At 34.8% G+C, this 26,228-nt stretch overlaps 2 protein-coding genes across 2 annotated transcripts in view; one reads left to right on the forward strand and one right to left on the reverse strand.

Moving 5' to 3' along the window:
• Positions 1–827: 827 nt before the first annotated feature.
• LOC141431138 (very-long-chain 3-oxoacyl-CoA reductase-B-like) overlaps positions 828–26,228 on the reverse strand; it is a 47,925-nt gene continuing 22,524 nt past the window's right edge. The window contains exons 2-6 of the mRNA XM_074092162.1: positions 25,032–25,078; positions 12,000–12,075; positions 7,350–7,518; positions 3,723–3,891; positions 828–1,399 (exon numbers count right to left, since the gene is read on the reverse strand). Of these exons, the coding sequence (XP_073948263.1) occupies positions 1,070–1,399; positions 3,723–3,891; positions 7,350–7,518; positions 12,000–12,075; positions 25,032–25,078 (791 nt within the window). The 3' untranslated portion in view covers positions 828–1,069. The remainder of the gene's footprint in view (positions 1,400–3,722; positions 3,892–7,349; positions 7,519–11,999; positions 12,076–25,031; positions 25,079–26,228) is intronic.
• On the forward strand, positions 13,353–16,058 carry LOC141431376 (uncharacterized). Its single transcript, XM_074092546.1, has 4 exons — positions 13,353–13,452; positions 13,617–13,730; positions 13,841–13,975; positions 14,266–16,058. Exons 1-4 carry the CDS (start codon positions 13,380–13,382, stop codon positions 16,056–16,058), a joined length of 2,115 nt encoding a protein of 704 aa, XP_073948647.1. The 5' UTR covers positions 13,353–13,379.

Consider the following 26,228-nt stretch of genomic DNA (forward strand, 5'->3'; position numbering starts at 1 on the left):
CTTGTAGAGAAAACTTTTTTTATATAGAGTTCCGTTGTACCACCAATTAACCGTATGGTTTGTCAGACGCACAACGGAAAAATTTCATACTTGACTATTTCTCAAAAAGTTGTCCATTTTTCAATTTTTCAGTTTCCACTTATTTAAAAAAAATCCTGACGCTATTTCACCACAAAAAATAAGTTATATTGTTTTTAAATATAAAGAAAACCTTGTGGTTAAAGTGATAAAAAAGTCAGATAATCTTGGTTGTTGCATCCAATAGAAAATTTTGATGTAGTTACAAAATTACGATTTTTTCTTCACATGATTTCGTGACGTTTTCCTGACGTCAAGAAATTTTGGATGTTTTATGTAGTTTATGTTTTATGATCTCGTCCTTAGGGTAAATAATTTCTTGACAAAACTGATTTCTTGTCAATTTCATGACGGGACAACTTTTTGAGAAATACTCGCTTACTATTTTTAATTGCCGGTACTAAGTGTCCCACTTTTTGACCATTAAGATTTTTACACCAAAACTTGTTCTTTAAAATATGAAGCTTATTTACAGGCCGTATTAGTAATTTATATAAAGTACTTACGTTTATTTTACACAAAATAATGTTCCCGTCACCCAGGTTAATAATAAAACTATGTAGTTTCAAGCATATTTTATTACTACACCAAACTGTGATACACATGAATGTATTACAATCCCATATTATTTAAAACTAAATGTTTTCTTAAAACACTGTTGTGGACGCTTCAACCTATTGGCGCATCTCGAAATGCAACTTCTAAATGCATAATTACATAAGTATGTTTACATTTTTATGTATTTATCACAAAATTACAATATTTAAGGATTAAAACGATTGACTAATGCTTTTGCAATGTTTTTGGTGTTCGTTAAATAATGGCATGCATAAGTAAAAAGAAGTAAAGTGATGCAACGATTCATAATAAAATATACAATTTTCTAATTGAAACAATATATATCGTTGCACCACGAGGAAATGAAGCGACGTTAGTTGAAAGGAACGCTCCGAAAGATGGCTAATAGTTAAGAAAGATAAGCGTTGTAAAATTATTGTTTTTTGTACTTTTTCAGCGATCTATTACGGGTGTTTTCCATAGATCTTGTGACGAGCCACACCCCGAAGCTACCGCTCACGTCGTAGATGAAACTGATAGTGTTAGTGAAGATGGCGTGGGGTAGATAGCCAGTGGTCCTCGAGACAGTTCCGACCAAACTAATGGCAGATTTCACAAATGCCTCGGCAGTAGGCGCGAAAAAAGTACTGCGTCTGATTCCAGACATAGTAGTGCACACAAAGCCTGGCATAACGCACTGGCATATGATGCCCTTTTTCCTATATTCCATGTCGAGACCTTCGGTGAATTTATCCACGTAAGCCTGGAAGAGAATTTACGATTAGTAGGGTAATACGGTAGCGATCGTCGTAAACCGTTAGGTTCATGGAAACTGCAGTAACTAAACTATTTCTATAGGTAGGTGATTTTAGAGACTGCTACTCTACAAAAGGGATGTTATTTAGGATTATGTTAACATTTGCGAAGTTTATTTCTAGTGTTAATAATTTTCCTAAAGAATCGACGTACGAAATAATACAGAACGAAATTTTCTCTTTCTAGTTTTTTACTTCCTATATTAAAGAGACTGAGAGCCTTTTTAAAATTCGTGTTGCACTGCACAACGCGCTAAAAGAACAGCTTTTAAATGGGAGCGATATTGCTTTGCATTTGTATTTGCATTTGTTTGGAAGAACGTAGGACATAATTTTTATGCCGTAAATGTTGTACTTATCATATATATTTTTAATAATGAAATAGGATATATCCTCTCAGATTACTCTAAACTAAAACAAACAACATAGGTACTTAATTTTGCATACGGATACCAAAATATTGATTTAGATTTTAACTGCCAGCAAGTGTGATAATTGAAGACTACGCCGAATGTAACACAGCTGATGTTTGCGTCACCATATAAGTAGGTACTTATGTAATACATACGTTGACGTTGACGTACTAAATAAATTGCAAAGGTCGAGGTCAAAATAGCGTTTGCAAGCGGATATTAATAGTATCAATAGGTAGGTAACTACTTATATTTCTGTGTTCTTATCCTACTAATATCATAAATGTGAAAGTTTGTGAGTGAGTGAGTGAGTATATTTGTTACTTCTTCATGCTGAAATGGCTGGACGGATTTGGATGAAATTTGGCAAAAAGTTAGTTTATAACCTGGATTAAAACATAGGATACTTTTTATCCCGATATTCCCACGGGATAGGGATAAATTCTTGAAATAACAACCGCTGGGCTTAGAGTCATGAAATTTGATATGTAGATAGCTTGACATCTGGATTAAAACATAGGATACTTTTTATCCCGATATTCCCACGGGATAGGGATATAATTTTGAAATAACAACTGCTGGGCTTAGAGTCATGAAATATAGTAGGTAAGTAGGTTGCTGGACGTCTGGAATAAAACATAGGCTACTTTTTATCCCGATAACTCCCACGGGATAGGGATAAAATCTCGAAATAACAACCGCTGGGTTTAGAGTCATGAAATTTGGTAAGTATGGTTGTTATAAATATAATAGATAATTAGCTGATTGATAGACCCATGTGATTACAACACAACACTAACCTACTACAGCGCTTGATTTATGGAAAAAAGTTTAGAACTGAAAACCTGTAAGTACCTACCAGTTAAAAACTGGAATTTAGGAACTGAAACTCTGTTTAATTGCAATTTCTGTGCAAGTTACACAAGTTGAAAATTTGCTTGATCTTGCGCAAAGATTAAATGTTCTTCAGTAAAAAATCTAATTTTATTTCCGACTGCACTTCGGGTTTGGGTCCCCATGGGCGGTGGTGATTGCTTTCTATCGGGTGACCGGGCTGTTCGTGTGGCCTAAAAAGATACCGAACCCTGTCAACACGTGGCTGTTAGTCTGGCTAATGAAAAATGAACCTGCAAAACCGCGGCAAACTCAAAAAAATGCAGAAGGTACAGAAAAAGTACAGAAGCTTCTTTGCCGTACAAAAGTGACGATTAGGCATAAGAATCGTGCCTTATAAATAATTATTTAAAACGATATGTTGAACATAAAAAGTTTAATACGAATATTTTTGAGAAAAAGTGAACCTTAGGAACCACAATTGTATTGACCAGCTCTGAAGGGATATTAGTAGGTATCAAAAATTTTGCCATGCCTACTAATCTACAAATTCGGTCACCGCATTTAAACACATTTTTCTGTTTGAACAAGGCTTTCCCTCTCTGCTTGTTTTTGTTGGAATTTGCTTATCATGATGGTTAAATAATCTGTGGCACACCACCTTTGATTGTTCCGCCCAAATAAAAAAAAAAACTATTTTAACACACGAAGGTCTCAACAAGTCACAGAATAGATAATAATAGTACAAGCTCAAGTGTCTGTTTTCTTATACTCTTTGGTCTGTTTACCCATGACATTTGAATAATGTTGCCACTCAAATAATAGCTGGGTTCAGCTTTCATTAGCCAAACTATACCACGTCTACTACCTATCACCACATTTACCTCAAAAGATGATATAAAATCTAATTACGACTTACTACTTACGTGTGGGTATTAGCGACATGGCGTTTTTTTCGTTATTATATTAATATGTTCGTGAATTTGCTCGTACGTCTATCTGATCCTTAAGAATTAGTGTTTACCTTAGAGGCGGCATAAACAGTGAGCAGGGGGCTAGGTATGATAGAACTAGCCGAGCCAATGTTGATAATGACGCCTTTGCCCCGCTTCACCATACCAGGCAGAGCAAGACCGGTCATACGGGTCACTGACGCTACGTTGGCCTTTATGAGGTTTGACATCACCTTTTCCCTGTAAAGAAAGTGAAAGTTAAGATGAGGCATTATATTTTTTGCCATGTTTTTTTTGCAATATTGTGAGCTAGGCATTAAGTGAATGAAATTGTAATTTGTTATTTTTCATCACATATTCAGGCGGATTGGGAGTCAAAAAACAAGATTAGTGAAAAATTTCTCGATTATTTTGAGCTTCGAAGTAGCGTTTATGAAAATAAATATTACTAAAATTTCTTGAATGATGGACTGCTATTATCTAAAAGCTTTTGGACAAATCATTGTATTTAGCTTAGTTTACTTTTTACGATTCGTTTTATGCTTTTGCTGTCCAAAACCTTTGATCTTTTTATCTACTGTTACGCTTACACCGGCCATCAACGTTGTAGAGAAAATTTACAAAACAAAACAGCATAGCATTTAGCCACAAACAAAGATGGTTGCAGATACAATTTTGCCTAGTGCATAATATTATAACCTTTGAATTAGAGATAGCCCGATAGTACCGAGTGTCCGACAAAGACTTGCGCAGGCAGGGAGTTTTATTTTTACAGAGAACGTATTATTTGACGTTAGAGAAGGAATTGGGAAATGCAAATATATTATAGAAATACCTTGTTTGTTGAATTAACATTTTCAACGTTGTCAACTTCATGTTTGGATTTTCATAAAAGCTAACCAAATAAGTTCATCCAACAAAATATCAAATGAGCCGTGCAGTAAACAAATAACACCATCTGTGTTTTAGATGCGGAATTGATGTGATATAATTAAGAATGCCAACTAATTGACTCCATAAATCGTCAAATGATCATTTGTCTGTAATGACGGAATAATTTGTTACGCCGTGTTAGGGTGTGTTCTCATTGGTCCGATATTATCTTAGTACATGACCTAAATAGAGAATGAGCCTAGTTAAGGCACTAAATGCACTGTATCCTGCAGACAAACTGTGTAAACAGTTTTGCTAGGCTACGTGCAAAAAAATGTAAAAAGAATGTCAAATAAATACTTTTTCATTTTATTTCATTTCACCTTTTGCTTATTGTGGTTTAAGCTATACCTACCTTAATATCAAATCACAAAATAGGTAAAATAACTTGAATCTAATATTTCACTATTATTAAGTGTGTTATTAATTAAGTATTAAATTATGATAGCGATTTTAATGAGTTTGAAATTAAGCTGAAGACATTTTTACTACAGTAACACTACACTACTACTACTTCTTATTCTTATTCTTACTCCTTAAAAAAATCTCTTACATTTTAATTTTTTTATGTAAATATAAAATTAATGTAAAATGAAGTTACACAATAAAGTAGGTAAGTGTTTAGTTATGAAACGAACTACTCACAAGTACAACAAGCACTAAAACTGTAGTTGCATCTGTTTATTCCAAGAACCAGAGAAAACCAGTACGAAATGACGTTTCACCAGAAAAGCTTGAGTCGAGAGCAAAACGTCAAGATATACTACGACCGTATTGAAACAACTTCAACATAAAACGAATTAGCGTTAAGCGTTTGACTCCAAAATTACTTCCTACACAAATGTCATGTGAATACCACGGATGTTTCGTCTGGAGGAATCCTAGCTCCATATTCCTTTTCAGTCCCACTCGCGACTGTTCACGTCGCCCCGTCTCTGTTTGTAGAATTTAACATAATAGTCGAGCAGTTAGTGTGAAAGCCTTCTAGTCGTGCTGGGTCATTAAGTAAGACGAGTCAATATATTTGCCACTAATGAGTGGTAATGTCACTGTAATTATATTAATTCTGGGAAATGGGACAGGATCTGATGTGAAGCTTAGAAGGTGGGGGAATTATTCATCTAAACCGAGTGGGGGAGGGGCAATTATAGTTTTATAATAACATTTGGCTTTGATTAAAAGCGTAAGCAGGTTTACTTGGTATATCTACCTAATTGATTTTATTACATTACATTATTTTATGTTGATTTAGACGGGTGTAAGCTCAACGTACCTGCTTAACTACAATGGGCAGGCGGATAAAAATGAAGATAACTTATAATTATTATGCCAGGCGTGCCAGGGTGGAACCTTTTCACAATCAATATCTAGAATCTGACAGATGTACGAAATCTCGACGTGACTTGCAGCAAAACGGTTCCACTGTTAAGGCACGCGATAAAGTTTATTTTACTAGTTTAGTACTTTAATAAAATAAAACAAATCGTTTAATTTCATCTCCAAGAAAATTCAAGAAACACTGACAACGAATAAACACCTCAGTCAAATTTAAACGTCGAATCCGCGTTCCGAAATCAAATATCGCCGGCATAAAATGTACGGTCGGAGGCAGACCGAGCGTCACAATAATCCCCGCTCGATAAAGCGACGATAGTTGGAATAATATTTCAATTGAACGGCACTTATTTCATACGGTGGCAATACTCGAACACCTGCTCCCTTTGAAAATCGTTTCAGAACGAAAGGTGCGGTTTGCTGCGTTCAATTTCAACAGATGCTGCGATATTAGCGGAAGATTTGAAAGCATGAGTTATTGGAATGTTTTTTTCTTTAACTTTTTCTGCATTATTTTCTACATTTGAATGAAAGCAATATGAAATTATAACATCACGTTTAATTACTGAAAGTCACGACATTTTGTGTCCTTCTCTATTAGTTTTGTCTAGAAATGGTGAAACATTGCCACTTTTTTATATAGTATATAACGTCGATTAGTGCAAACGCCAGAAATAGACTAAGAATTTAAGTGTAATGTACCAACTCACAGTAATTAATGAAATTAGAAACGTTACGTCATCTCATCAAAAATCCTGGTGGAATTACCCCAAAGCACCTTATGTCTAAATCAAAATATTTACGACACGCTAAAAAAACTACCTGGTTACTAGCTAAATGCGAAATTAACTGAATTTCCATAAAAAGAGTAGGTACCTAACCCGCGTCTCTGGTGAATAATCTTAAAGTGATTAAGGTTGGATACAATTCATAGTTCATACCAAACCTGCAGAGGAATGCAAAGGAACATACTGTAAAAAAAATCAAAATTTTCTGGAATAATATAACGGGCCAAAACACCAAATTCTGAAACACAACGGATACAGCTACATTATGCAGGGTATTTTCAAATTTTTCCGGAATATGTTAGTAAGTTATTGGGTTAGTTTTACTGAACGACTGAATCAAAAAAACAAAACTATACACACTATTTCCGCAACAGCAGCACTGATCGCCACCAAATGGCCGTCATCACATTAACAACGTGATGCTTAAAGATTGGAATTCACGGTGCAGTTTCCTGGACGCAGGGTGGAAGGATGTGCTATGAATTCTAGACTACGCACTAAAATTTACGTTTCTCTGATAACAGTAGACGTATTTACCCCATAAAAGTTTATACCTCGTCAATAAACTAGGATAGACCCCCACAAGAAAACTGCTTTGCATATTCAAACAGCTTCTCACTAAAATATATTTGCACTACTCACCAATCAGGGACGTCCAAGAAGTACTCAGGATAGGAATAAGAGATGCCAACATTGTTCACCAAAGTCCCAATCTCGAGATCGGTGATCTCCTTTGCGATGGTAGCGTATATCTCTTCACCTTCGCAGAAGTCTGCTTGAATGATCTTCGTAGATACTTTGAATTCTTTTTCTGCATAAAAAGAAGAAAAATTAGGCGTGTCAGAATAAGTGCTATATATATTGATTTCTGCTTTACATCAAGTGGTCGGATATTTTTGTTTCATCGTATTGTTTATAAAGTGTCTGCGTCAGAAAAAAAAATTCGTAGCTGATTAGGTATCATTTAAATACTGAATTCATTTCTAACTTTTAATAAATAAAGGACTCAAATGACAATAATGCCGTAATTTTGGACCTTCTGCAGACTGTTATCAAAATTTATGTTTGGCATACATAAATAAAAAGCCCGTTAAATGGTTAAGTCCGCCTTTGTACAAGTATCTCAAAGTTTATCAATTTTTTTTTTCTTTTGTACAGTCAAGTGCAAAAATAAGTATCTATTCGAACCATTAAAAAATATGTTACTACGGCCTTATTGCGTCGGAATAAGGGCCCACGCCCACGGCGACTGTTTGCATCGCTACTGAATCGTGGTTATGTTGGCGAGGGTACACAGCTAGCGACCGCATCGCGACTGTATCTATGCGAACGCGCGACAGCATCGCTACTGCATCGCTACAAAAAGTCGCCGTGGGCGAGCGGCCTAATAGTCTGTGGTAGGTACATATTTTTGAAACTTTGAATAAGTACATATTTTTACACTTGACTGTACAATAAAGAGTTTACATACACACATACATACATATAATATAATATACTGTCAATTTCAATTCTTTGTAGCCTACTATTGTCATCCAATCTGCATTTACATAATAAGTCAATCCAAACACTAGAAATTGGTGAAAATTGATTAAGCGAGATTCGAAGTAAACATTTTAATGCGAAGTTAAACAAAAACTTGTGAAAACCCTAGTACAGCAATTAATCAAATTCATCAAAAGATGCAATTCATTCGAAAGATACTGATTAAAAAAAACTCATGATTTTCCTTCGCACAATCGTTTCGTACTGGCCTACTAAAACGGGCGTTCCAGTCATAAGTCATTTTTACGCGCGGTATTCTGGCATCTGTCCTACATTTTTCATGTCCATATCCATCGCACCGCTCTGTTAGATTGAGCTTATAAAAATATGTTTTTTGTGCGTAAATGCAACAATGTAGTGAATGTAAAATATCCCAGGAGTCAAAATGAAGCACAACATCCACTCACAGCACTGCCGTAAACAGCAGAATACTGCAAGTCCACCAGAGTTTCGAAATAACTAAATGCGTTTAAATGTACCATACATTTAGACCATGAAATCATCTAGCGTTCACTGGCTTTTCAGATTGAAAATTCAAAACAGTACATTGGTGAGTAAGCATTTTATGAGGCCGAGGTATAACAAATAATGTTTATTGGAATATTATCTCTTATAGGTATGAATGAAAATTGTTTTGCCACATGTCTTGGGAAGAAATTAGTGTCTACTAAAATCCAGAAAATTATTTGACAATTATATTAAAATTTCGCCTGCGTTTCATTGGGTTCAGTTTTGGAGTGCAGTTTAGTGATAACATAGAGATAAATTATTTGGGCGACCACTTTGTTTTATGCAGAAGGCGTACGTACGACCAGTAATTTGGACGCTGCCATCGGTAAAAACGATAAAGTCACAGTTGATATCAGAAGACTTTGTTATGGAAGACTCGATTTTATTTTTATAATAGCCTGTAACAAGTTGTGTTTGTGTGGTTTAGTTTCACTGAACACAACTGTTGTTTGTTTGTTTGTTTGTTTGTTTGTTTGTACTCTTCATTGTACAAAAAGGAAAAACAAAAAGGTTACATAAAAAAAAGTAGTGTTAAGTACAAAGGCGGACTTATCCCTGCAGGGATCTCAGCCAGACGACCTGTTAACGTTTTTCAGGATTGTTTTATAGGTTAAGAAAACTAAATTCAAATGTATGGAAAATTTGGCAAAATTAATGCAAGACTTTTATCTATCAGGATGTGTAGGTTATAGAGCAAAGTTACATTTTATCCACTCTCCCCCCCTCTCCGGGGTGAGCTTCACCCCCCACCCCCTCGAACATGTCCCGGACCGCGGTATTTTCTATTTTAAAAGAAAACCGTACACGATACATAAAAAGTGTGTATGAACGAAATAATCCTAGATAAATTTACTATAAACCTTTCATACATACAAAAGCGATACCACTTACAGTTTCAGCGCAATCTGGCACCAAATACGAACATTTTTATTAATTTATCCAGTTTTTTTGTTAATCGTTTAGTTTTTTCAATTATTTCAAACTTTACCGCCAAGATATGTATGACTAAAGTAAAGAATAGGATATGCTCTTTATAAAAAGGTATAATTCATTTCTACACTCATTCATTTGACGCTGCTATGCTATTTTGAAAATTCACCATCATCAGCTACTCTCGTCGATTAATTTGAACTTTGAAAGAGCTGGGCGGTGGTCGCCGCCGCGCGGTCAGTGCGCTTGTTCCCTTGTTCCCCACTTCCCCACCCCTACCCCGCCCGCTCTGCACGGCCACAGTAAAAGAGACCAAGTAGGTTAACTACGAACAAAAGTATATCGCGCGGCTTAAATGTGTGCGCTTCGCGAAATGATCACCTTTTACGTTCGCGTACTCGTACTTACGTATTTTAGGGTTCCGTACCCAAAGAGTGCCAACGGAACCCTATTACTGAGACTCCGCTGTCTGTCTGTCCGTCCGTCTGTCACAGGGCTCTATCTTTTGAGCCGTAATAGCTAGGCACTTAAAATTTTCAGAAATTATGTATTACTGTGGCCACTATTTTAACAACAAATACTAAAAATAGAATAAAATGAATATTTAAGGGAGGCTCCCATACAACAAACGTGATTTATTTGGAGTTTTTTGATTTTACGATGTTCCACGACGTGCAAAAATTGTAGAGGCCAGAGTTGCGTGAACGTATTCGAATGCGACATCGAAGAAGATTAGAATAATGCTGTTTTCTGAAGTAAATGTTATAATAGTTAATAAATAAATAATAATATTGTTAGTAAATACTTCTAAAAAATAAACGTAAGTTTAAAATAAGCTGGTTTTATTTGCAATTGGCAATCTCTCTCAGGCCCAGTAGCTGTAGGTAGCGAATTTTCAATAGGAAAGAAGTAATCTAAACAATAAATTCATCAAAGAACTCTCCAGACCACACTTGGACACACCATTCACCACGTATCATACTTAGTTCCATTTCGGGGTACATTTTTGGAGCTTTTTTAAGGTTCCGTACCTCAAAAATAAAAACTGAACCATTATAGGATCACTCGTGTATCTGTGTCTGTCCGTCCGTATGTCATAGCCAATTTGCTCCGAAACTACTTGACCGATTGAATTGAAATTTGGTTCACCTATGTAAATTGATGACCCAAACACGGACGTGTAGTGTAAATAAATTAATTTCAAACACGGGGGCCAGTTTTGGGGGTCAATTAGAAAAAAAAAAAACTAGGTATAAACTATATATCGTGTGACATATCAAATGAAAGGGTACATTATGAAAATTTCAAATATATATTTTTATTTATTTTAAATTAATCCGTTTTCAAGTTATTTAAGAAAATAGGTGAAAATTGACCATTTCCTCGCCCCTTATCTCCTAAAAGCCCAGTAGGGCCTAAAAATTTAAAAAAAATACAGGAAATAGGTCCATACCTATAGATTACAGGAAAACATATGAGAATCTAATGGTATTTAAAGTAACACCGTTTAACCAGTATGAATATTTATATTTCGCTGAATGGCCAAATGAATTAAATTTAAAAAATAGCATAGCAACGGTAAATGAAAGAGTTTAGAAATAAATTATACCTTTTTATAAAGAAAATGTTCTATTCTTTACTTCTGTCATACATATCTTGGCGGTAAAGAGTGAAGTTTCTGAGAAAACTAAGCTTTTAGCAGAAAAAATCGATTAATTATAAAAAAAGTTAGTATTTGGTATCATATTGCGCTGAAACTATAAGTAATATCGCTTTTAAATGTATGAAAGGTTTATAGTAAATTTATCAAGGATTATTTCGTTCCTACACACTTTTTATGTATTGTGTACGGTTTTCTTTTAAAATGGAAAATACCGCGGTCCGGGACATATTCGAGGGCGCTGGGGGTGAAGCTCACCCCGGAGGAGGGGGGAGAGTGGATAAAATTTAACTTTGCTCTATAACCTACATATCCTGATAGATAAAAGTCTTGCATTAATTTTGCCAAATTTTCAGCTAATTGTACTGAACTATTATTGTGGTTGACGTATTTTTATACATTGGTCGATGTAAAAATTGCACCGCATCAAGTACATACAATTGGAATAAAAAAATCCCAATGATAAACATTTATAGGGTCGTTTCAGTCAAAGTAGCCTATAACTCTAATTCGTAGGCAACCTTCCTGTATTTGTGTCCCACTGCAGATTGCTAAGTAAAGGCATCACATCTTTACCTACCCATCCGTCTATCTATTAACGATAAAAATTATATGTATAGAGTATCTTAAGTAAAATTATTTCTCACCTATTTCTTCAGCAGTGGCTCTTAGCTTATCCATAGACCGGCTAACTAGAACAATATCACAGCCTCGAGCGGCCAGCTGCAACAAAAAAATCCTTTTCACTTCTCATGCTCGTAAAGTTCGTGTTTATGCTGGATCTAGGCGACATAATATTACTTTTTATGCTCTAGTGCATAAAATAAAATCTTCCTCTAAGACCAAGGTAATCAGGTCCAGGTGTCAACAGCCACAAACAAAAAAAATATATCTTTTGAAATCATTTTTAATTTAAGTAAGTATATAAAAATAAAAACCAATAAAACTAAAAAATATAATTAATTATAATAATACTAATGCATGAAAAATAAAAGGTACACATAGTAAGTGAACAATGTTTCCACTGTTGCTATTTCATCTCCTCGCAATCGAAGTGAAAAGCAGACTCGAGCATTAAATCCATTTTCCCCTCGACGTGTCTATCCACCCTCGCCGTACACCCTCCGTACCGGCTCGAGTGGCTATATGAACGCCTCGGGTAAAATGGCTCATTTTATCTCCTAATAATAACCTGTTGGAACAAGTTTCTCAGTCTACTTGAAATGGAAAGTGGCATGTCTTATACGTAGTTATTCAAGCAATGTTCGGACACACGGACTATGAGTGACGACCATATCGACACCTGATAGTAAAAACATTGTAAGTCTTTCTACCATTTTTTTTTACTTTAAAGCATGAGAATACATTTAAAAAGGTCTATCTATGTGTCTAATCAATTTATAAATATCTTGAAAAATTAATAAAATAGACAGTGTGATTAAATGGTAAGTACTGTTTTTCTTGCCATTTGTCTTATTTCGTTAATACAACATTATAACAACCTTACTTACAATTTACGCAAATTCTCCTGATTAAAATTGTACAGTGCAACAAAGTAACATCAGTAGTTACCGTATTTTTATTCCATATTTATATAATAAATCAATCAAGAAGAACGTAAAAACTTAGTATGACGACTTACCATGTTATTATACGAAATCTGCTAGTAAATATTAGAATAAAAGTATTGTAATACTATGTACAACATATTTGCAGGTCAATTTTAAAACTTTTTTTATTTTATTTTTATAACAATACAAGTGTATAAATAAAATTTAGCAATGTTGATACGTAAATGCATTGAATTTCACATTGAAATTTATTCACATTAAAATTGAGGGTAAAATTTATTTGAGCAATGCTTTATACCCTCATATAAATAAATATTATCTCATATACTGGAAATATAATTGCTTCGTGCGTGGCACAATTTTAATGTGGTTCTTCGAGATTATATTCGACTAAGCCTCATTTGTTTTTACCCGACTGCGACGAAGGAGGGTTATTAATTAGTTAAATAATTCATTATGATGAGTCGTGCCCGTGCAAAACGCATGTTGGATTTTTGTCATAGTACTGATGAGACAACACGAGAAAACTGTAAGTTCCTATTCATTGTATTATTATAATCACAAAACTATTGAAATAATATTTTTTTTACTTGATTGGATTTGTTTTGTTGTTGAACACGAGAGTGTTCAAATATATATAATTTTAAGCATCAATTGAGTAGCTACTTGTTTAACTTTTATTTTATTTACAAGGTACAACTCAGTCGAAAATAAACAAAACATATTATTATGTCGGAGTTCCCCATCAAGACGAGGATAACGAATTTTCATCAATAACGTCATCTGGAGTTCCGTTTCTCACTGATGGTAAGAATTTACATTAAGGTTCACGATTTTAATCATATCTGTATGTATATATAGTAAAAAGTATGTACAGAGAAATAAACTGAGTGCCTTAACGGACTTTTTTATTTCAGGAAGAGATTTAATTACATTTAAAAATAGAATTCGTAACAAAACGGGCAAAAGATATAAAAATGCTGAAGATGACGCGACAGAACAGGATGGGTTTTCAGCAGAAGTTTCTGAATACCTACCTTCACAAATCGACGGTAAATATATTTTTTTTTGTGCATTCTATAGATTATGTAATTAATATGCTATTATATGTATAAATAAGTATATTATACGATTATGTCTGCTTAAAACTATTGAAGTGCTTGAAATTTTATTTTATACCTGATCAAATTTATATGTAATTAATAGATAAATTCTGATGTTTTTTGGTTAACAGTTATAATAATTAGTAAGTTAATGCTTTATAAAGTAGGTGTATGTGGTATGACGATTGCATTCTTATATTTTATCTTGTTCTCATCAAAATAACCTGTGTTCTTTTCAGGTACTGAAACAACCAGGTCACCAAGTGTAAATAAAATATTGAACAGCAATCAACTCGAAGATAACATGGACAGCTCTAATTCTTTGATAACTCCCCGTGATTTAGGTTTTCCCAACCGGCCAAATATTATTATACCAGAATCACCCGAGGTCACAGGTACTGCACAGGATGATGATGACGTTAATGCACTAGGTATTTCAGTTTCTACTCCTGGACTGTCTAACATGAAAAATTCGCTGTTATCACTGGAAATTAACACCTGCTCCACCTCAAGGGTAAATTCAACAGATGACTCCAGTTTGGCTTTGTCTTCTCCAAGTTCAAGCATAAACAATAAAAAAAACTATCCCTCGAAAAGTAACCCAGGTCGAAAAAGAAAACGTGATCCAAGTTTATGGAAATGTAATGTTATAAAAAAAATGAAAAACACTGGTCAAGATTTTGTAAATTCAAAAGGGAAAAACATAAAAAAGAAAGAAATGAAGCCAGGATGCGGAGAAAAATGTATTCGTAACTGTAAAAAAGTCATTACTGAGGAAAGAAGAAAATATTTATTTGATGCATTCTGGAAAATGGGTGATCATGAATCACAACTTCGTTATATTTTTAATTATGTACAAAAAGTTGATAAGAAGGTTGAAAAAATTATTAAAGATGGAAAATCTAGAAGAACGTGTACGTATAAATATTATTTGGCAATAGAAAAGGATGATTATAAAGCTTCTCAGAGTAATTCAGTACAAGTATGTAAAAAAACTTTTTTAAACACATTTGATATTTCTGATATGTGGTTGACTACTATGTTTAAGAAACTTGATATTAATGACGTTAATATTGCTTTTAAAGACATGCGGGGGAAGCATACAAATAGACCTAACAAAGTGAGTGAAGAAATTAAAGAATCCGTTAGGACTCATATTCGTAGTATACCTACAAAGGAATCTCATTATGTCCGTAAAAAAACATCTAAACTTTATTTTGATGAATCGTTAAGTTTTCCAAAACTATATGCACTGTATGTTGAGTGGATGAATTTCCATTCTAAAACAAACATTGCTAGTAAAGATCAGTACCGATTAATATTCAACAGCGAATTTAATATTGATTTCTTCCAACCAAAAAAAGACAGATGCTTAACTTGTGAAATACATCATGCCGACACCGATCAGACTGACAACAATAAACAAATTAAATACGCTTTTCACCTTGCTAACAAAACCATAGCTAGATTCTTAAAAGATAACCATAAATTAAGTGCTCAAACGTCTAAGACTATTGTTACTGCGTGCTACGATTTTCAAAAGGTACTATGTACTCCTCAGTCGGATGTTTCTTTATTTTATTATAAACGGAAGTTCTCAGTCTACAATTTCACGATTTTTGATATCGGTAACACTGAAGGGTTTTGTTTTATATATGACGAAACTGTAGGCAAAAAAGGTCCCAATGAAATTTGTAGTTCTCTGTACAAATTCATCACGGAAAATGTTGCAAAAGGAGTAACTGATTTTATTTTTTATTCTGATTGCTGCGGAGGACAGAACCGTAATAGGACAGTTTTTGCATTTTACTCATTTATATGTGCCAAGTTTCATATAAATATTACTCATAATTTTTTCGAGGTGGGTCATTCACAAAGCGAAGGTGACTCCATGCATGCTTTAATTGAGCGTAAAAAGAAAAACCAATCAATTTATGTCCCTTCGCAATGGGTGACACTTATCAAATGCGCAAAATCAACCGGAAAGCCATATAATATCACAGAATTATCCCAAAACAAAATTTATGACTAAAAAAATTGATCAGAAAGCAAAACAATTTTGATCTTAGAGCTACTAATATCAATGGCGACAAAGTAATGTGGTCTAAAATACAATGCTTGAAGTTTAAAAAAAATGAACCAGAGTTGATGAAGTTTCAGTATGATTACTACTCAGATGTCTCCAAAGTATTACAAGTTAAATTCATCAGAAATAAAAGATCGTCAAGAACGTCCAGACATAATAATACGCTTATACACGAAGAAAGTTCAATTTCAGCGTGGAGTTCCTTTACTTTAAGACGTGCGGACACTGATGTGTTTCCCATAAGTTTTGATAAATTTACTGATTTAAATTCTTTGTGTTCAAGTGGAGCAATACCAAATATGTATAGAGATTTCTACAAAAACCTGCCCCATGTTAAACCTGGAACTACCAAAGATAACAGACTTTCGCAACTTGACATTGAAAATGAAGATTGATTTTTTGTAACTAAATATTTTGTAATTTCAATAAAAAATTAATACTCACAACTTCTGAGTATTATTTAATGACAATATTGTCTATAAAATTAATATCGGATTAAGATTTAAGGTATTTTTGTAAAAACAGTTATAAGATACAGTTGTTTTTAGTCAAAACAGTGGACAAATTACAAAATATTCCAGAACATAACACCGTAATTGGTACTTACAACGTTGTTCTACGGTCATTATCCCGATATTCTTTCATCGTAACTGCATGCAAATCAATAATAGTAATAATTAAGAAAATATGATGTCCATAAACTAAAAGGCCTTAAAAAGTTATATACTAAAGCACACTCATGTTTAAAAAATATTAAATTAAATACTATATTTGAGACCTCTAAAGCGTCAAAAAATTTAAATTCGTCACTGTGTAAACCTCTTAAAAATAGTTACAATGTTTTTACTATCAGGTGTCGATATGACATGTGTATCTACTCACGATGACGACCCGGAGTAGTCATTTTGTTTTATTCTGTTTGCCGTACAATTATTACAATAATAAGTATATTATATACTCAGCGGCACAAAATTTGGCCCACTCTCCATACAAAATTAGCTATTACTTTTTGCCGTTAAGTATATTAATATTATATGTAAATGCGAAAGTAGCTCTGTCTGTCTGCTACCTCTTGACGCTTAAACTACTGAATGGATTTAGATGAACTTTAGTATAGAGATAGTTTGAGACCCTGATAGGATAGTTTTATAGGATTTCGTGCCCAAAGGGCAAAAACGGGACCCTATTACTAAGACTTCACTGTCCCTCTGTCTGTCACCAGGCTGTATCTCGTGAGCCGTGATACAACTACAAATACTAAAAACAGAATAAAATAAATATTGAAGAGGGACTCCCATACAACAAGCGTGATTTTTAAGCCGTTTTTGTTAATGTCTAATGTTGTACTTATAGATAATGGTACGGAGCCCTTCGTGCGGGAGTCCGGCTGAACTTGGCCGATTTTTTTAACAAGTTCTTAATTCCATCCTGTATGTAGTACACCGTCAGCTTGTGCACAATTAAAAATCTAAACTAACAAAATCGTGTAGGTTTGCCTTTTCCGACGTAGATAATAAATTATTAGATATTATAACATAGTCCTCTAGACTGGTAACCTGTCTGAAATCCTTTGGTTTTGTGGGTGTCCATGTCTATGGATGGTGGTTTTACAGTAACATTTGCGGTTTCCTTTATGCTCATTTGTTATTCGTTACTAGGCAATTACTTCCAACGATAAAAAAAACTCATTAAACTTTAAGCTGTTTTTTTTTGCTTGTGTTATTGAAATATGGTATAGGTAGGTATTGACAAAAAAAATATAAACAATAAAACCGGCCAAGACCGTGTCGGACACGCCCAAGATAGGGTTCCGTAGCCATTAGGAAAAAAATCAAGTAATATTATACGTGCGTTATAACACAATTAAAACACTTACTACAGTCTTAAAATCTATTACGAGAAAAAGAGCGTATCTTCACGGCACTTTCGTCCTTTTGTTAAGAAGCGCAGTTTTTCGGCAATAACTCAAAAACGGTATATCGGATCATATTGAAACCAATTTTCGTTGAAAGTATTTATTAAGCGTTATCTTTCCATATTTTTTGGACAGACGGTTTACAAGATAGAGGGGGGGGGGACACAATTTTTGTTACTTTGGGAGCGATTATTTCCGGAAATATTCACTTAATCAAAAAAGTTTTTGAGAAATCTTACTATCTTTTCAAAAGAGCTGTCGAACTATGTGCCACACGTAGATGCAAGTTAATTTTTTTTTCTATTTCTGTTACGTGTACCTATGGGAGTGCCCCTCCCTATAAGTAAATATTTATTTTTGTAATTTAACTACAAAACTAAATAGCGGCTTTGACAAGACATCTGTACCCCAAATTTCATTGATATACATCTTGTAGTTTTAGAGCAAAATGCATGTGACAGACAGACGGACTTGACGAAACTTTAAGGGTTCCGTTTTTGCCATTTTGGCTCCGGAACCCTAAACAGCAACCAAGACAACGTTAATTGATTATTGTGTTGAGTCAAAATCAATCATAGAATTAGTATTAAGATGAATAGAAAAGCCCGAGGCGCCTATATTGGGGAAAAAAATATATACCGTAAGGTCGGGGTATTGGCCGTGAAGGGTAACTTTGGCCCTTTGATATAACTCGGTCCGGTTTTAGTATTGCTTTGAGAAAATGGCTCTCTGCCATGTGGTTGATGTTAATTGATCGATCGATCGATTTTTATGTTTTTAGTTTAAATACGCTTTATTTTATGTGGTTTTCATATGGGTCAAAGTACCCTGAAATGGGTCAAAGTGCCCCGACCTTAACTGTATTATTTGTTCCAGCTGTCGTTATAAAGTTAATTTGTCTAAAACGTGGGTTATTTTAGACATAGTAGTTGAAGGGGCTGTTTCACCATCCATTGATTAGCGTTAACCGATGGTTAAATGTGATGCCGTCTTCGTCTATTCGAACAAAACAAAAAGAAACGGCATCACACCTAACGGCCAGTTAACACTAATCAACGGATGGTGAAACAGCCCCTAAAAAGATTATTTTTCCCAGAGAAGTACTTTAAGTTACTAAAACCTGTGAAAACACAAAAACGTATTCCTAAGAGTACGCTTTCTTAGGTAATAGTGGGAGGCGAAAAACTGGCGACATTGATATTAGTAGGAAATACGCACGATAGTGCTTCTATTCCTGTTTTTAACCCCCGACGCAAAAAGAGGGGTGTTATAAGTTTGACCGCTATGTGTGTCTGTCTGTGGCCCCGTAGCACTTAAACGGGTGGACCGATTTAAATGCAGTTTTTTTATTTGAAAGCAGGTCCTCTAGCGATGGTTCTTAAACATGTTTTATCAAAATCGGTTCAGCCGCTTTTGAGATATTGAACTTTGAAGTGATAAAGTCGGGGGTTTTCCAACTTTTTATTGGTTAGGTTATTATACTGTTGCGAAATAAACATTCCTTTCAAAGAAAGTAATAATTAATGAGGCAATTTCGAATAACCATGATTCTCTCATATAGATGTCTTCGCAATTGTCTGTTAGTATTACGTAAATATTGAACACTGGGATTTACATACGAGAAATTATGTGGCAAATAACTCGAATCCGAACATTGTTTGCCAGAAAATAATTATAGTTGAGACTATACAAATAAATACAAATAGAATAGTCGGAGTGAAATACGTTTCATATGATGTATGTATGTATGTAAACTCTTTATTGTACAAAAGAAAAGAAATAAAACATAATTGTGACACACTTTGAGATTCCTGTACAAAGGCGGACTTATCCCTTTCAGGGATCTCTACCAGTCAACTTTTGTGATATTTTTAACATTAACTGATCCTTTTCATCATTATCATCATCATATCAGCCCGAAAGACGTCCACTAATGGAAAGGACAAAGGCCTCCTTCAAAGAGTTTCACAACAATCAGTCCTGCACTGTCCACATCCAACTTGCCCTTAGGCTACGATTAGTCTTTTTAAATCATCCTCATCATCATCATCATTATCCCAGCTCATATTACGTCCCACTGGCGGGGACAGGCCTCCTCTCAGAATAAGAGGGCTTGTGCCGTAGTTCCCACGCGGGCCCAGTGCGGATTGGGAACTTCACACACACCATTGAATTACTTCGCAGGCATTGTGCAGTTTTCCTCACGATGTTTTCCTTTACCGCAAAGCTCGCAGTAAATTTTAAATGTAATTTCGCACATGAATTTCGAAAACTCAGAGGTGCGAGCCGGGGTTTGAACCCATGATCCTCTGCTTGAGAGGCCACAGGTCACACCACTAGGCCACCACGGCTTTTTTCAAACCAATATACCTTTAAATACATAAAAATATTCGACAAAGGACAATGCTTAGTATTATGTTTAGTTTAATTTAATACATTAGCAGGGTAAGAATCCAAACTAATGTGTTATATTTGTATTGTTTTTTAGATACAATATTTGAATTTCATACGTGAAAAAGGATAGTGGGCGGTAGGTACATTAGGTAGGTATGTTTAATTTATAAGATTAACAGGAATACACATTAGTGTCACGTCTTTGTAAATATTTGAAGTCTATAAAAAACTATCGCTAGCAGGCACAATACCAAGGTACATTTAATTTACAACTTTGGCAGGAGAAGAATACAAATCAGTTTATATTAATAGTTTGTATGAGGATTCAGTCGAATAATAAATATTACATAGATCACCTTATTTATATTCTAATCTAATAATGATTTGTGATGTTCAATAAACATATTTATATTGTTGAATATGCAAGTTATAAAATACTAAAGACATGTGGTTAAAGTAAGTAAAATACATAAGAATTGAAATGATCCGCAACTTTAGAAGCAGACCTATTCGCACAATTTTAAATAAGTTCGCACAGTTTAAATATTTTATCCCAAAGTTTGTTTAATTGTTTGTTTGTTACCTATCATATCACATCTAAACCGCTGAACTGATTTAGATGAAATTCGGTATACAGATTGTTTGAGTCCCGGGGAAGGATATAGGATAGCCTTTATCCTGGAAAATTGTATAAGTAGTTTCCGCGGGATAGCGATAAACGAATTCTACGGGAACGGAGTCGCGGGCAACAGCTAGTCCGTTTATAAAAACTATCTGATCTTTCTTCCAATTTAAAACTAATAAGAATTTTACTCACTTTATTTATTTTGCAGAAACGTTGAAATAAAAATATCTGTAAATTATATTCGCTTCGCAGTTTTCAATTCTTTCGTACAAAATCCTGTGAACTCGATACGGATAAAATATTTCAATAAAATATTCCCTTAGTGCTTAGATTTACATATATGTATAATGTATGGTGAGGATATATAGTTTTACTGCGTGTTACTGCATAAAATACTATGAGAGGCACTGAATCACAATTTTATATACGAGTACCTTCTCTAGATATGATATCTTTTTAAATAAAAGTTTTCTTGGAACACTTTGAAATTAGGTGGGCATGGCTCTGAAGCATTAGAACCGCTTGTAAAAATAATATAAAGAATTTTTAAACAAAAACATAAAAAACACTCGGAAAAAAAAGTTTAAAATAATCTAGTTTTTTTATTTATGTCTATTAGAACAATATACGAGTACCTAGAGGTATACAATACTCGCTCACACACAATATTTAGGTAAGTAAGTACTTATCAAAAATTATGGTTTTGCACATCAGAGGGAAATTTTGCCAATGCATATTTTGCCGTTATTCTGTGAAAAAAAAAACTAGAAAACGAAATATTAGAGACAATGGTGGATGAACGGAGAATGCGTTTCTATATTGCTTATTATACAGACTTGACTTGTCTGTCTTATTTTTAATCTTTGAATGAATGCAGGTCGCGAAGTACGAATGAATATAAAATTTTACTTCGCAACTGTGGGCGGACTTTCACTACATTGATATCCATTTGAAATATTGTATTACTTCCTCAGAAGGGATGGGTAGGGTACGACAGATACAGGGCTCAAGTTATATTATTTGAACTATGAGGACATGAAGGACTGTGTTCCTACCTCTCTGCACTTAACAAATTATTTAACAGACTGAACTGTATAATATAAACAGACTGGTACTTTTAAACTAGTCAATTGCGACCAGTAATAACGAATTGCAACATGGCACAAAGTCTCACCCTTTTCGCATAAAGTTCCCCATTTTCCCTCAAATATTTTCCCCTTTTCCCTATCTGCGGTCGGTTTTCCCCCAAATTTGCGGTTCCAGTCTACATCTTCGTCCGTTAGCTGCATAATTTATTTTTGCCTGCAGAGTGCAGACACATTATTTCAAGTTATTATGCTCGTAAAGAACTTTATACACTAGACATTTGCACTCAAAGGGCTCGTACAAGAAGTTTTACATTAGAGGTTACGTTATAATTTTAATATGAGAAATAATGTATCAAAGAGTGGGAGAATCAACAGGTTACCGATAAAAATACAATATTTTATTACTTTGATTTGTGGTCGGATACAAGCTAGAATCTGCTAGAAGCTGTTTTAAAAAATGTAGTTGAGTTTGTCGCCGGATTCTTCTCAACAGAGGTTTTTCTGAACGGGTGATAGATTTTTTTTGACTTTCATAAATACTTGTAATAGCCTCAATTGAATAAAGATATCTTGACTTTGAGTTCGAATTCCGTTAAAAATTGGGAATTACTTTAAGTGAGGATGTTTTTAGGGTTCCGTAGCCAAATGGCAAAAACGGATTTTCATTTTGCTCTCAATTCTGCACACCCCGTGTAAGGCCACATATGATTTAGGGTTTTCCCGCTTTTTAAGTGCAACATTTCGCCGAGGTTACCTAAATAGTTAAATGTCGGCGAAAAAAGAATCAATTTTTTTTTGTTACAATTATATGTCATTAAAGTTCATTAAACTACCACGCAGTCTGGCAGAGCAATAATATTGGAAATCGCCCAAAAATGTGGGATCATGTGAAGAAAACAAACTTTTAAAACAAGAAGTAAAAAAAGTTTATTAAAAAATATTAAATATGGAATACGTTAAAGATATAAATAAGCAGAAACACAGAACACAGAACTAGCACGTAGGCTCACCCGATCGTAACTCAAATCTTTTTTAACCGACTTCATTTACTCATTAGCTCGTCTCATTCACTCCACATTAGTCTTCAGTCATACGGTCATTCGTTTACATCAAATCATTCAAACAGTAATCCACCCTCATTCCCACATTCGGCCATCCTACACACATGACTGTCCCCAGGTATCCTTTAAACAAAACATCTTAAACATCTAAACATCTTAACCTAGGTCTGTATTATTTTTAACCGACTTGAGAAAAGGAGATTATCAATTCGGTTGTATTTTTTTTATGTTTGTTACCTCAGAACTACGTCATTTATGAACAGATTTGAAAAAAAAATTTTGCGTTCGTCTAGAAATGTCTTCAATTAGGTCCCATAGGCACCAAATCAGGATCTGATGATTGGATTTTAAGGAAATCGAGGGAACTCTTCAAATGTTGTAGGGACATCTATAGTAAATTGGATATATTGAGTAGTAACTCGTGCATTTGCTCTTGAAAATCATCATTTAGTTGACCATCGGAGTTACTACTCAATAACAAGTATTTCACGGGTTAAATTTTAATTACTTTGACACAGTTGCCAAGCCATTTATGCTCCTTGTAATGCTTATGGTAAAACGGGTGGTGAAGTACCAGCACTCCTCAATAATGAACGTCTCGACATTGGAAAAAGCAATCTTACGTAAAAGGTGACGAGCAGTTGATATTAAACTATTGTATCGTAGATTATATACTAAAAAGCGTGAAATAAAAATTATAACAGCAAATTGAACCGACTACAAAAAAGACATGAAAATAATTTTCTACCAGTCTGAAGTCGGTCGGTGCCTCAGCACGAGCCAGCAGTGGACCTATAGTCATCTACCTCAGCTACGCACTTTATATTGGGCTTCAATCAGTCCTTCTGGCTCGTGCTGAGGCACCGACCGACTTCAGACTGGTAGAAAATTATTTTCATGGTTTTTAGGGTTCCGTAGCCAAAATGGCAACAACGGAACCCTTATAGTTTCGCCATATCTGTCTATGTACGGCTTTGCTCAGGGACTATCAATGCTAGTAAGCTGTAATTTTGCACAAATATAAATGTAAACTATGCCGACCAAAGGGAAAAAATATAAATTCAAAAACAATTTTTTTAGAGTACCGATACAAATTTTTTTTAGAGAGTAGGTAAGAGACGCAAAGTGGGGGTGATTTTTTTTTCTCATCCAACCTTGTAGTGTGGGGTATCGTTGGATGGGTTTTTTAAAACTATAAGGGAGTTGCTCAAACGATTTTTCGATTAAGTGATTTGTTTATTTTTTATTTTTTTATTCGACTGGATGGCAAACGCGCAAGTGGGTCTCCTGATTGTAGGAGATCACCACCGTCCATAAACATCTGCAACACCAGGGGTATTGCAGATGCGTTGCCAACCTAGAGGCCTAAGATGGGATACCTCAAGTTCCAGTAATTTCACCGGCTGCAAAATATTCAACTTTAAAGTGCAAATTTTCATTAAAATCGAGCATCCCCCTCCCTCTAAAATGTAAATCGGTGGGTGGAAAAATTTGAAAAAAATCAGGATGTTAGTAAGTATCAAACTTACAAGGAAAACTATAACGGTTAAGTTTTATTGGAATATTCCGTACAAAATACGAAATCCTTAGAAAAATATTACTTTTTTTTCGTAATGGCTACGGAACCCTTTTTCGGGCGTATCAGACACGCTCTTGGCCGGTTTTTGTAGTCGGTTAATTTTCTTGTTCTAAAATTTTATTAATCACTACAGAGTCATCTTTCACGTGTAACACAAAAAGCGCAACATTAACATCAGGCAAATACTTACAGCAAAAGTGAAGCGCGTCCCTAGAATTGATTGATTAATTAAAATTTAATAATGATTGATTAATTACCTGTCGCGCATATTGCTTGCCAATACCGTCCGTGCAGCCGGTAACCACTGAAACAATTGATATTTCTAATTAGTTAAATTACTCTGGAACAATTAAGTAGACATAATTGTAACAAATGTAATGAGTCATCATCATCATCATCATCAGCCTATGTTCGTCCACTGCTGGACATAGGCCTCGCCCGTGGCACGCCACTGAGCACGATCCTCGGCCACTCTCATCCAGCTCTTGCCAGCCGCCCTGCGAAGATCATCGCTCCACCGAGTCTGAGGACGTCCTACGCTACGTTTGCCGATCCGTGGTCTCCCCTCAAGAACTCGTCTTCCCCAACGGTTATCGGTTCTTCGGGTTGTATGGCCGGCCCATTGCCACTTCAGCGTGCTAATGCGTAAATAATTTAAATTAAATACCTACAAAAGTAAAAGCGTAGGCACTGCATTATAAGGGGGTTTTACGGCCTAGGGTTTAAAAGAGTTAAAACTGGGTTAGATGTTTTTAATGTCAGCTCAATTTCATAAAGTACCTTCTACGTTTTACATATACCGACTAATCTACTTGCTACACCTGTATTGGTATAATTGTGTAGCGAATTGCGTTATTTGCGTTGTGTCATACGAAATGCATCACATACAATTAATGGCAAATAAAGAAACTGCAATGGACTGGAGCGAATCTTCCTCTTATCAATATCATCCCAGCAGTAAATACAGATAAGGATTATGCAACCGAGAAGAGCATAAACCAACATAATATCTGATCGGAGCGCTAAGTCAACGAATTTATGTCAGTAGTAGGTACGACTGCCGCTAAGTCGAATCTGCATAATTTGTTATTGATAGTAAGGTGGCTGCGATAGGAAGTAGGTTATGTCAATAGGGGTTATTTGGAGGGGAATTGAACGTTTTGTTGACTGATGTTTATGTAAGTTATTGTCGTGATAGTAACCGAGATTGGTACATTTAATGTTAGAATGATGATGAAGTTGATGGTAAAATAGTAGATTGTACAAAAAGAGCATAAAACGAGCCATTTTACCCGAGACGTTCATATTGCCACCCGAGCCGGTACAGCGAGGGTGGATAGACACGTCGAGGGGAAAATGGGTTTAATGAATGCTTGACACTCTGCTTTTCAGTTCGATGGCGAGGAAAGAAATAGCAACAGTGGAAACAATTGTTCACTTACTATGTACCTTTT

Source organism: Choristoneura fumiferana, chromosome 9 (genome assembly GCF_025370935.1).
Source record: "Choristoneura fumiferana chromosome 9, NRCan_CFum_1, whole genome shotgun sequence".
Taxonomy (NCBI): Eukaryota; Metazoa; Arthropoda; class Insecta; order Lepidoptera; family Tortricidae; genus Choristoneura; species Choristoneura fumiferana.